General features: G+C 42.4%; 1 protein-coding gene and 1 long non-coding RNA gene across 9 annotated transcripts in view; one reads left to right on the top strand and one right to left on the bottom strand.

The window, feature by feature from the left end:
• Positions 1 to 42: 42 nt before the first annotated feature.
• Positions 43 to 12,941, top strand: part of CCDC17 (coiled-coil domain containing 17) — a 28,521-nt gene continuing 15,622 nt past the window's right edge. For 2 of the 8 annotated variants that reach the window (XM_082228816.1, XM_082228814.1), the window contains exons 1-13: positions 3,251 to 3,839; positions 4,217 to 4,354; positions 5,262 to 5,324; positions 6,083 to 6,200; positions 6,988 to 7,147; positions 7,342 to 7,461; positions 7,904 to 8,037; positions 8,736 to 8,870; positions 9,804 to 10,030; positions 10,398 to 10,483; positions 10,858 to 11,073; positions 11,561 to 11,783; positions 12,119 to 12,229. In XM_082228816.1, coding sequence (XP_082084942.1) covers positions 3,651 to 3,839; positions 4,217 to 4,354; positions 5,262 to 5,324; positions 6,083 to 6,200; positions 6,988 to 7,147; positions 7,342 to 7,461; positions 7,904 to 8,037; positions 8,736 to 8,870; positions 9,804 to 10,030; positions 10,398 to 10,483; positions 10,858 to 11,073; positions 11,561 to 11,783; positions 12,119 to 12,229 — 1,920 coding nt within the window. In that variant the 5' untranslated portion in view covers positions 3,251 to 3,650. Of the gene's footprint in view, positions 161 to 3,250; positions 3,840 to 4,216; positions 4,355 to 5,261; positions 5,325 to 6,082; positions 6,201 to 6,987; positions 7,148 to 7,341; positions 7,462 to 7,903; positions 8,038 to 8,735; positions 8,871 to 9,803; positions 10,031 to 10,397; positions 10,484 to 10,857; positions 11,074 to 11,560; positions 11,784 to 12,118; positions 12,230 to 12,941 lie in introns of those variants that run through there. The other 6 variants (XM_082228815.1, XM_082228817.1, XM_082228818.1 and 3 more) reach the window with 5 other exon arrangements.
• On the bottom strand, positions 1,976 to 6,547 carry LOC309535653. The gene is made up of 3 exons (XR_014221331.1): positions 6,439 to 6,547; positions 2,138 to 2,323; positions 1,976 to 2,046 (listed from the first exon to the last, which is right to left on the bottom strand). It is a non-coding gene; the product is annotated as an uncharacterized lncRNA (long non-coding RNA).

Here is a 12,941-nt window from a genome sequence, read left to right as displayed (position 1 = left end):
ACGACTTGCGGCGCCTGCCCCCTAATTGTTTCCCCATGTTTTCTGGAGTTTTACACTTCCGAAAATGACGTGCAAGCCAAAGTTAATGACAATGAGCCTACCCGGAGGAGCGTTCTAAGGGGGATGTGGCCTCTCTTGTGATGGAGAAGCAGCTATATAGGTAGACGAATGACGGGGTCTTTTAGTGCAGATTAATTGGTATCTCGTAATTTTTAACTTTTCCGTTTTCAACCTTTTTTGCGTTTTGCCCGATTCATTTATTTTTGCCTTTTGGTATACTTTTCCTTTTTTGAATCTATGGGAATCTCGTGACGATTGCCAAAATTCAGTACTGTATTATGCACATATCGTATTCATGGCATTTTATTCCGCTCTTCCTTCAAGCTCAGGCACCCCGCCACCCGTTTTTATTCCCTTTACACCCTTATAAGATGGGCTGCCTGAGAGACACAAGCCCAATGTCACCGAGGGAGTTTTGTGGCGGAGGGGGCATTTGCACAGGGTTCCCCAAGTCCGATGGGCTAGCGATCAGAACGCTACATTTCCGGCAGTCCTTCATTCATTGATATACAGTAAATCGTAATTACCGGTAACTTCAAAATAAGCAGTCTTTTTAAATTCTTGCTTCCGCCTAAACACGTATAAAACTTCGCTATGGGTCGGCATTAAAGGAAACTAACAGCATCATGCTTTTAACAACACTGTTCTATGCCTGTTGACCTTTGTGAAGTTGTAAGCATTCAAATCTATTTTTAACAGCAAAAAAGTAGCCCCACCGAAGCGGGGCCTCAAAAAATTAGTTGTAAACTCATAACTGTTCCTCTCCACGGAAATCTTTAGTAAAAGGCGAAAGATTTATACGATCTGAAGAGAAACCAGAGTATAAACTTAAGCACCGTGGTAGATTTGCTGGAGTAACCACGCCTGCTTCTTAGGTGACAGCAACTCCTTTAAACCAAGGGTTAAAATCTTGCTTTTCAACAATGAGTTATATTCCGAAATTTCTACTTGCTTTTAGAACCAGCACATGTAATATTTCACAACAGAAATAAACAGAAAATACAGATAAAAGAATTAATTCAGCGCACTGCATTATGGTTGTGACTAAATGCAAAATAAGCTCACAAACTCTTCCTGCTTTACGCCCCGCCCTCACCCAAGCCGTCAGCAGCGGCTGGATGCCCATATCTGTCAGTGGCTTCCCTTGCTGCTACAGACTTGTTGGGTCTTGTTCATAATGGTGGTTCAATTTTCTACATACAGTACTTGGAAAAATGATACCACTGGATAATTACGCAGTGAGCAATGTAACTAACAGGCAGGAAGTAGCAAGGCCCCATGAAAATCTACACTTGGCTATGTGACAACACACTAATGATTAGTTTCTTTTCAATCTATCATCTCCAAGGAAGAAAAAAAATGCCCTTTTTCAAAAAGAGGATTTCATACTAAAAAATATATTTGCCAACAAATTTTCTTTTCAAATTCTAGTCTCAAACTCAGCAATAACAAAGTTGCCAACCCGAAAGATTGAAGTTACATGAAAGCAGATTCTGACTAAACATCAAGAAGCACTTTGACAGTAAGAGCTGTTTGACAGTGGAACAGACTCCCTGAGAAGGTTGTGGACTGTCCTTCACTGGAGGTTTTTAGCACTGGCTGGCCACCTGTCATGGATGCTTTAGTTGAGATTCCTGCATTGCAGGGGGTTGGACTAGATAGCCCTTGGAGTCCTTTCCAATTCTACAATTTCTATGATTCTATGATACCAGTACTTGGTGTCTGTTTCTGCACTTTCTTTTAGGGTTATCACACTCCCCATAAATACATTTTCCCTGTGCTGGTGGCCATCAATGCGTCCTGTGGGAGCAAGTTCCTTAGTTTAAATATTTAATATGCTGCATATTTAAATTACTTTTATATTAAATTATTTTATATTAAATATATTATATTAAAACTATTTTATATTAAATATGCTGCATATTTAAACTACTTTTATCTGTTCCAAATCTTCCAACATTCAGCTTCATTGGATGTCCTTGAGTTCTAGCATTATGAGAGAGGAAGAAAATCTTTATCCTTTTTCTCCATACCATGCATAATTGTATAATCTTTTATTATGTCACCACTTACTCACCTTTTCTTTAAACTAAGAAGTCCCAAATGCTGTGCCACCTTTCTTCCCAGGTGAGTTGCTCCATCCCATTTATCATTTAGGTTGCCCCTTTCTGACCCTTTTCCAAGTCAAAGGCGCACAAATGTGCACGTGGAAACAGACCCATGTATGCACGAATGCCGGAGTGTAGGGACAGCCTTTATTGCCCTGCATATAAACAACAGAAGAAGAAGAATGGAATTGCTTTAAGAATATACACTCTCCTTAACTGTCCCTCCCCTCTAGTGACTGATGCAGGGAGGTGGCTGACACCCCAACCAGGTATTATAGACTCAGCTCCTTCTTGGATTCTCATGTTGCAAGGGATAAGGATCAGCCAGACGCAGCAATGGAGAATAAGAAGGTGAAGTTTATTGCCAGGCAATAAGGACCCAGTTGGAATCTCTTCCAAAGAACTGGGACCCCGATTGACAGAAATACAGGGGTCTTTATACCTGAGCAAATCACAGCAAATCATAGATCATAAGACAATCATGAAGGATTCATAACTTGGTCAGCAAAATATCAGCCAATCAGCAAGCAGTTGTCACGCTCCTAGCTACTGGTATAGCACTGGTCCTGCACAGGGTTCAAGTTCCGCTTTCCAATGCTCCAGTGACGCTCAGTCTAACCTTTCCCCTAGTTATGACAGGACAGGGAGCTTGGACATTTTGTGGTTTTGCTCTTCCTGTTCTGTGGATTAATTTAGCCTGTTCCTGATGGGGAATTTGTACCAGCATCCCTGACTCATGTCTTGTCCGGGGTGCACAGATGTTTCTAGGGGAAAGGTCGGTTCCTAACTTTGCTGTTCCAAGCAGTTTGCATTTTTGCTAAGGCACAGCTTCCCTTTTGATTCAAGTGGATTTATAAAATACTGTAATCCTTGATTCATGTAAGCATATATTGAATATATTGATTATTGATAACTGGTTATATGAATAATGTAGGGGTAGCCCTTCCTTCCTTGCCTCACTCAGATTGCACTTAGAGTTTCCCAGTAACAGCTCTTACTGATTTGGTTAATATTATGTATTGCATTTACTTTAGGCCTTTTTATTATTACACCTTTTCATGTCATAAACTTTTTTCCACTTTGTACATATGGTTAGGAATGGACTATATGTACATAAACATTTTTATTGAAGTGCTTGTGGATTAGGCTTGCAGTAGCACACAATCCAGGCCAGATATTACAGAGTGCTATCACAGAAAGGGCCCTGTCAGAAATATAAAAAGCAAATAGAGACCAGGTGCACACACAGATCTTAGGTAACAGCAAACATAAACAGTAGCTACTGCCATGGTGATTATTCCAATCACTCTGGGCTACTTTGCTGCATCATTTTGGCTGGCTAGCACCACCTGCCAGTTACCAGCATAGCAACTATAGAAACTCCATATGCTGTTGTAGTCCTTTCCTGCAAGGAAGAACAAGTGCCCAGTGCCTTCCAAATAAACACCACCCTTTGTGGAACAGCAGCAGCAGTCACTCCTCATGATGACGGATCTGGTGGCTTTCCACTGTGCCAACTGCGGGATGGGGTTCCGCTCCAGGCGGCTGCTAGAAAAGCACATGGAAAAATTCTGCATTGGAGAGGAGACTGCATCTGATGCCAGATACCGAAACAGGCAAGCCCTCTGTAAGGGGAAAGAACCTAAGAAAGCAGAGACTCCGGACAACATGGTAATGACCTGGCAATGTTTGTTAGACTTTCCCCCAACATTTTGGGACCTACTAGCTTGTGTGCTGGAGGGGGAAAGTTATGTGCTGCAATTTTGCTGACTGCATTGGCGTATAAGGCTTTTCCAGTCATACCAAAAAGCCATCAATATTTTAAACTTTTTCCTGTGTATGTACACATACAGCAGAAGGAGGAGGAAGGTGTGCCTAGATTTTCCCCCACCCCAGTTTCAAGGTGTTTCATGAACTGAGAGGGTTTTGAAGCCTTCTGTTTAGATATTTTAGCTTCCATGAATTTGCATTTGAGTAACAATATATTTTCCTGACACCCCCTTCCATTTATTGGCTTTCTTTTCTGGGTGGTGGTTTCTATGGCACAGCATCATCATCTACAAGCACCAAAAACAAAGAAGCATCACTTGGATGGGGAATATGAGGAACAAGCACACCACTCCAGAAGCTTTGATCATAAAGGAAGTGTTTCAGACAGCCAGGCCTTGAAGAAACTGACTGAAGAGGTACTGCAGAAAAGAAGAGAGGAGCAGAGATCTTTGCTCCATCATAGATTCTCTGTTTACAGTACTTCCATTCTAAACTACTTTACTTAGTACTTAATTCATTCAAACACTTATGTTATTTCCCCTCATCTCTGATGCCTTTTTATTTTTTGTCACCACAGATGAAAAATTGAGCTGATGAAACAAAGGGTTCATCATCTGTGTACAGCACCACAAGTCTAGCTTTCAGCTTATGCACTTCTTACAAGCATTTCAGAAAGCTCCCTCACCCCAACATTTCAGTTGAGCTAAGGGACAATAAGCTGCAGTCTCCCACTAGACGTGTTTTTAGAGCATTTGACAAACTTACCATTAGGCTTCGAAAGGTCAACTAGTAACATTGGCATGGAAAAGGTTGTATGAAACATTGGCCTATAGATTCAGAGAATTTGGCCACTAGTGTTGATTATCTCGAGTTCCATCTGAAATTCTATTAGCGTTGTGTTCACCAACAGTAAAAAAGAATGGAAGAGAGTCAGCTCTTTTCTCTATATGATGTGCCAACAGCAAGATTGCCAATAGAAATGCAGGCCTCTTTGGACAGCTGTAAGAAATTCAGTAGGTGAAACCTTTCCTGTCACTGAGACAGAGTGATGGGAAAGCTTCACCTGTATCATTTCTGCTTAACACACAGCAGAAGACACAATAGTCCTGCCAGAAAATAAGCTGGTAACCTTAAATAAAACAATAAACAAACCCTAATTAGCACCCATAACTTGAATAAGTTGTTTCAAGATCTTTTTAATATTGTGTTGTAGCTGTTGTAACCCACCTTGGAACCTTGGGGTGAAGGGTGGGTAATAAGTTGTAGTAGTAATTATAATAATAATAATCACTAAATCACTAAAGGAATTCTTCCCTTTCACAGTTCCACAAACTGAGGATGTCACTGGAAGACACTCTTCCTACATTCAGGACATTCCAGGCAGAGGTAAAACAGTGATTAAAGACTTCTAAAAAAAATGTTGCAGGCTTCTAGCAATTTTAATTCTGGATTGCAGTGGAATGCTTAAAATTGCCAGAATTGTGTGAGGAACAACTTTACAGAAACTCATTGCCATGGGGAGCTCCTTCCTGTGCTGTTCCATTTTCAGACCAGAAAGTGCAGATAATAGCTCAGAACAGGGGGAGCAACACTAAAAGCTCTGCATTGAGTTAATGTGGAGCAGACCTGAGATCTTTGGAATTTGCAGGATAAACTCTCCCACTGATCACAGTGATCTAAGGAATACGGTGGTCTTCCCAGTAACCTGTCCTGGTAACAGATTAGTAGCCAATGCAAATCCTACAAGCAAGGTGTTATATGCTAGTGGTAGTTGTTCATGAGATAAATATTTGAAATCCATTCCAATATGATATTATTTTTGTAATGGCTGTGTCCTGTCTTTCCTTACAAGGAATTTAGAGAACAGCTTTAAGCTTTACCACTTAGGAAGTAGGCTAGTCTGATAGAGAGTGTGATTTACCCAAAGCTGAATAGAGATTTGAATCTGGGTTTCTCACATCTAAGCCCAGCACTCTGCCACTAAATCATGCAGGCTTTCAGTAGAGGGCATGCCGAGATCACTTCTTCTGGAATTTACAATTAATTCACCACAACATACCATTTCTCATGGGCATTTAGCTCTGAAGCATTGCATCACTGGCATATCAAACATATCAAACTTGTCATCTTTCCTTGACTCCTAGGATAACGACAGACACCAGCGGGAATACTGGAAGCGCCAACAGCAAATGGCAGAAGAACATGCGCGCCATTTGGCAGATATCCAGGCCAGAAACCAGTACCTGGAGCAGCAGAAGGATGGTAAGAGAATGAGAGTACCTACTAGATTACTGCCTTCTTGCTTCAGGTAAAGGGAATGACCTGGAGTTCAAAACAATAAAGGATGAGCAAACAGCCACCACTATCCAGCAAATGGCCAGGCCTGATACACAAGGCTCATGATACCACAAGTTCTACAGAAGGGAAGGAGGCAGTTAGACCCATCCACAAATACTACCGACAGCTAATTTTGTACTTGAGAGCTTTCTTGTCTACTTACGTATATTTGGAGGATGCATAGGCCAAGTCCTCAGAAACAGCAGATGACATGGTAAACCTGTGTCCGGACTGTTCCACTTCAGACTGTGCGTGAAGATTTTCATGACTGAATTCTCCTCCATACAAAACAACAACACAAAACCCATTTTGCATATAGAAGACTATCATTTCAGGGAATATATTTATACTCTAGCCTTCTCCCTGATATGCAAGTTTTCTATATGTAAGATTTTTCTTTTCTTTTCAGAGTGGGGTGGGGGGGTAGGGTATTAAGTACCGGTAATAAGCACACATCTGCAATCTTTAGTACATATAAAGTGCAGGTTTGCTTTCCTTATCAGGTGTTTATGAGAACTAGGACAAAGGATGCATATTAATTCACCAGGGATAACGTGTTCCCAGCTGGGCAGATCAGGGCTCTGATACAGGATAATGGAGAGAAATTATGTATCTATATTTTGCATGGAAATCCAATTCAGGGAGCCTCTGTAAATATGTTGACTTGGTCTAGGTGTTCTAATAAAGTGTGTCAAATTTTCTGTTTATCCAGAGATCCATAGGCGCCTGTCTGAACTGAAACTAGGGAACTCAGCTACATCTCATATTGAACAGCTGCTGGTGGAGTTGACTACCCAGGAGGGAAAAAACCAACTGGCTTTGGATGCTCTGCGGAAACAAGTGGAACTCCTGCAGGTATCAGCAGAGACCAGGTAAGGCTCAAAGAGGGACCATTTCTGGGAATGGATGGAGTTCCATCAAAGGCTGGAGAAGCCTAAGATCATTCCCTATCTGAGGTTGGAATTTGGGGAGTCTATCCATGACTCAAGCATTGTGGGAAGCAAGTATTATCACTGATTGAAAAAAGTAAGATGATACTCACACACCTTACTGGGTTTTTTTTTAGAAGCAAACCCAAATCTCCCATCAACAGACAGACAGACATTGCTGAGGGCAACATAGAGAAAAAGGTCTTCAAGTCTATGTCATTTCCAGCAGCAGTTGGACCCCTCTCTTCAGAGATACAGTGAGTAGGGAGGGAGCTGCAAGACTAAATGGGACAATATTTTCTGTAAACAGAATTGACTATCAATTTATTAGATCTTTCACTGTTTGTTGCCTGTGGAGCTTTCTCCTGGATTCCTCTCTGTCCCACTTTTGGGAAGCTCTGCAGTTGCAAGTTGCTACTCTGGGTGGATGGGAAGCAGATACTTTTCAATGGATGAGAGAGGAAACAACTTTCTTCCCAGTGGGCACAGTCAGTTCCTTTCCCCCACCATGTTGCACATCTTCATGAAATACAGGTATTTAGCAAGCCCAGCTGTATTCATCTTCATGCCAGGAAAAATAGTTCCTTTGATTCCCCACCACCACCACCCTGAGCTAATAAAGACTTTGAAATGCTGTCAGAAGGAGAAAATCTAGCAATAGCACCAATAAATTGATGATGCATTTGTGTTTCCCTGCAGGGCACTTTACCTGGCTTATTTGCAGGGGGGAGGCAGTGACCATAACATCCTCCGTCAGATGTATGAGCTGCAGGTAGAGGCCACAGCCCTGGAGAAAGTAGGAGCAAGGCCTGAGCACAAGGGCAGAAAGAAGAGTGAGCTTTGTTTCCCTGTTTTCTTCTCTCCAAACTTGGATATTGTAGTGTTGCATGCCACACCAATATCCAAGTAGTGTGAAATTCCAGGGGTTCCAAGTGCTTACTCCACAGTGGAGACTGTGGTGTCTTTATGATATATATATGGTACACACACACACACACACACAACCTGAGCCTACAATAGAGGAGCTCACAACATTATCAGCCCAAAACAGTTTTGTTTATCCCATAGCCACAGGCTTGAATGCCAGCCATCAGAAATTAGGCATGGTTCTCACAAGCATTTTGCTTCTTTCCTTCTGGCTTCTAGCTTCTAGCTCACATCGCTGCAGCTTTCAACTTTGTATTGTGGCACTCTCTAGATGCTGTTGGGCTTCAATTTCTATCAGCCCCAGTCAACATGGTCAATGCTCAGGGATGATGGAAGCTATAGTCCAACATCTGGGTGGCATCATGTTGGCTGTCCCTGCCTTTAGGCCTTGAGCTCAAAAAGGCTTTACTATTCACAGCCAAGTGAGAATCAATTCCACTGGACAGTATGGTCCTCTTACAAAGCTCATGTGCTATCATAAATGTGTATGATGCCAAATGGTTATTTGCTGATTATGCAGATTGAGAAACCTTAGTAATTACTTCTCGCTCTTTCACGTCTCCAAGCCATCTTTGTTGTTGATTGGCTCTTCTTGTCCTTGCAGAACATGAAGGTAGCCCGAACTCCTACCCACGGGGTTTGGATGCTGAGCTCCTGTCTGTTGAGCTGGAGAACCAGAGGCTGGAAGATGAGATATTAAAGTTGAAGATCCTGAAGGACAGAAGGAAAATAGAAGATGGTGGGGACCATAGCCTACTCTATTGAAGTTGGGCCAAAGAAGTTTAAGATACAGTAGCAGGCATCAATCTCTGCAATTCAGGGCATTGGCATATATATCACCTAAGCAATCACTTTGATTTGGGGCACTTTGATTTGGAGGTTTAAGTGGAAGTGCAGAGTATTCTCTTTGGACAGTAACCAGATCTGTTTGCTGTTGGCGAAATTCAGCCTCCATAGTTGTCCATTATGGAGAAAAATCATGAAAGATGGCAGAGATGGGCTGAGTACCGTATTCTACTGCAGTGAGCTTGCCAACCAGATCGTGGTTCATTATTCTCCTGGGCATTTGGGCGGTGCTAAGGTCTGGTGTTTGGTTGTTTATTTTTTATGTTCATCCTTATTCAAGGTGGGATGTGGTTATTTTACATTGTTGGGTTTTTTGTGAATGAACACTTCTAGTATATTTGTTTTGTTTTAATGCATTTTTATTGATATTGTTTGTTATCCCTGTAAATCACTTTGGAACTCCTTTTATGTGAAGCAATTCCTAAACTAAATGCACCAAATCTCATCTATTCATTTGACACATAGATTATACTGCCAGGATTTCCAAGCAGGTCCTTTTTCTTTGTGATTCTACACATACCCCAAATTTTCAAGACCACTCCATCTGCAGTATGGAGGTTGCTAATGGCCAAAGGTGCTCCTTGAAATGTTGGGCAGGAAGGGGGCAACATTTCCACAACTAAATGGCTTTGGAGATGTAGCTGAAATGTTCAGTAGTGCCAGTCCAGCAAAAGCAAATAAGGACATTGAGCTGGCTTTGTTTTTACAAAGAGCCAGATGAATAATATGCAGGCTCTTGTCCCACCTCATAAGGATTCTTTCCCAGTATTGGCACAAGCAATAACTGTGTTAATGGGCTCCCCCTGCTCATCTTCTTTTTCATCAGGGTCTTCAGGCACAGAGCTGGCGCAACTGCAGCGGTTACACATGGCAGAGATGGCTCAGCTGCATGCAGAGATTGGCAGCCTGAGACATGACACAGAGAGGATGAAACTAAAACATCCCAAGAGGGGGTCACCACTACCCCGGCTGCCACCTCCTATAGCTCCACCCCTGCCACCTCCTCCCCCTCTTCTTGGATTGCCTGACCCTACCTTTCCAGCTAGTAACATGGTTAGTGCCCCTTTAACTTGGGAAACCTCAGGCAAAAGTCATACTGAATAAATGCTTTTGGAGTGGAGATAGTATAAAAATACTTCTATAGTTTCAATAATTCAGAGCTATCATCCTGTGTGGTTGGCTCTCTCCATATATGTGTTCACTCCAGAAAGATGCATCCAGTGGTTCATGCTCTGCTCGTTGCAAATATGCTGACCATTTTGCTCAGGGGTGAATGATTTATCTGAAGCTGTTGAGTTATATTCTTAAGAGTTTCCTTGGGGCAGCAAGCCTCATTATTCCTGCTAAGACTGACTGCTGATATTTCCTTTTTCTGTTATTTGGTAATGTAAAACAGCTCTCATATTTCTGCCTGCTATAGGACCCCATGAGAGCATCTGCCACAGCTATGAGCCAGTACTTCCTGGACCCTTCTGATGCCCTGGGACCAGCTCCATATGATCCGGCGTATGTCATTTCTATTACCTGTATCATTCTGGCTTGGGCTAGGGGGAGGGCAGCATATGTTATTTTTCCTGTCTCATTCTTGCATAGAGTATTTGTAGACACTGCCATGTAAAGTGAAGATGTTCATTTTTTCCATCCTATTGCCATTTCTAGGGATACATTTTGGAATCTAGCCTGTTGAGTCTTCTGGACTGCAGCCAGCTTATAGAAAATAGCTGTTGTTAAGTGTTTGGGGTGGTGGGAGATAGGCTGTATGCCTAAACCCTCCTAATTCCTGGAAGTGCCTAGAACCCCTGGAGTTCCACTCAGATTGGGGTGGCATGCAAGCTGTGTTAACTATTACATGAGTGTGACAAATTATCATCTCTCTGCAGGTCTGGCTTTGTGATATTCTATGATTTTCTTTTGGGCCTGGATCCCACATTCTATCAAGTCTGCCTGGTCTCTGGCCTGTTCCGTAATGGGCAAGAGTTGGGCAAGCCCACCCCACTGCCCGTTGTCTCCTCTGATATGGGTCAATACCCACAGTATGTGACTGATGGGCAAAGAGGGTGCTGCGCCATCTTAGCAGCTAGGCAACCAGTCCCAAGGTGAGTTTCAGTGGCTTTTGCCACGACATGACATCTCATCTCTTCTGTTCCCAGTTGGCAAAGTTATTTGTTTTCATTGTTTCAATGTATATAGTGTACAGCAAAATAATGCTCAAGACAAATGCAATGATAAGTGGTAGGAGATTCCTTTCTAAACAACAATGCAAAGAAGACCATCTATCATGAACTGCTTTTATCCTGACCCATTAGAAGACTCAGGGCCCTATCATCTTGGCATGGGAACCACTCACTCTGGGGATTAGTATGAGCTTCAGATTGCCATAAAATAGGCTGTTTCAGTCCAGTTTTGCACGCGCCAGATTCTTGTCTGTTCTTATTTAGATGTCAGATACGTTAGTGTCATATAGAAGATAGTCTTCTTTGCCAAAGCCCCATGTGAAACATGGCTACAGTGAACTCTGTATTCAGATTTGTAGAGAAAAAGGTAGGCTTGTATGTATTACCTTTGTCTGTGCTTGCTTTTCAGAGTCCTTCCTTCAACCACCATCACCCTCATAACCGAGCTTCAAGCATCTGGAGGCTTTGATGCTTATGGGCTGGAGATTCAAAATTTGGCCCCCAGGGGGTGGGCCAAAATCAACATCTTTGACCATCTACATCAAGTGATGTGTGGGCGCTGGAAGATCCCCATCCGAGTGCTTCCTATGAAGCCAAGCCTCACTCCAGAACAGTTGAATGGTGTGCCCCAGGTGAGGACCTTTAGCAAGGGTCAGTGCTGAGTGCCCAGAAAATTATTTCCTGACCAACATGAAGGGAGAGTGTCATGCTCGGGCTCTCAGGAGACTCATGGTGAACCATTAACATTGGCCCTTAACACTGAGCACCTACTTTCTGCATTGTGCTGGGTGTGATTTGAGACAGGTTCAATCTCAGGCCTCATTGACTGAATAGAAACATTCCTGGAATGATGGCTGTTCCTCAGAACACCTTGGCCAGATCAAGATAAATTAGTCCAACATCGTCTTCAGTTATTTTCGCATCTGTTTTAATCCCAACCAGACCACACCTTGTTTTCTCCTCACAGTTGGGTAAAGCAGAGCTGTACTTGCGACTAGTGAATGCAAGAGATGCTGACATGCAGTCGATGGCAGAGATTCATCCAGGCAATGCCTCCTTGTACAAATACCCTCCTACAGTGAGTTGAACTGCATGGCATTATTGTCTCTTTCGAAGATATTTTTAACTCTTTTTCGAGTTAGCATTGCTTGAGGGCAGATTCTGAAAAACAGGTTCTTTGTGTCCTCAATATTTATTTGCTGCAGAGAACCGGAATGACACTAAAAAGACAATTTGAAATAATAGATAAATGGTGAAAAATTGGGAAACCACAAGGAGAACATGAGCACAATAATAGCCTCCCACTCCTGTTCCCCCAAAACTGGTACTTGGTGGGATACTACCTCTGACCCTGGAGGTTATAGCCATCATAACTAGTAGTAGCCACTGATAGCTGAACTGGAGGTTAAGGCTATCCAGTATCCATGGAAGATAAGGCTAAGAGCAAACTCAGTGAAAATGTATTAATTAGATATTTCAAAGGAATAAATGAAGTATGCTACCATCTGACTGAAGCCTTTTAAAATCCCAGCTATTAACTATTTAGCACATTCATATAAAATTAATAACTAATTCAACAATTAAGTAGCTACTTTAATTCCTAGCATTAAAAATAATTCTATCTGTCACTCAACTGAAAAGTCCAAGGTTCTCAAGTAGTGTCTCAGTGAGATGGGGTGCTGCCACTGCACCAGTCTCTCAAACACAGTGAGGCAGCATGGCAGAGAGGATAGGAGAAGCACTGGGTTGGTGGCAGCAGGAACAAGCATACTCATCTATACCTGCCGCTA

This window comes from Podarcis vaucheri, assembly GCF_965113315.1.
Source record: "Podarcis vaucheri genome assembly, chromosome: 6".
Classification (NCBI taxonomy): Eukaryota; Metazoa; Chordata; class Lepidosauria; order Squamata; family Lacertidae; genus Podarcis; species Podarcis vaucheri.
Note: the sequence above shows the minus strand (reverse complement) of the source record. Positions and strands in the feature narration are given on the sequence as shown.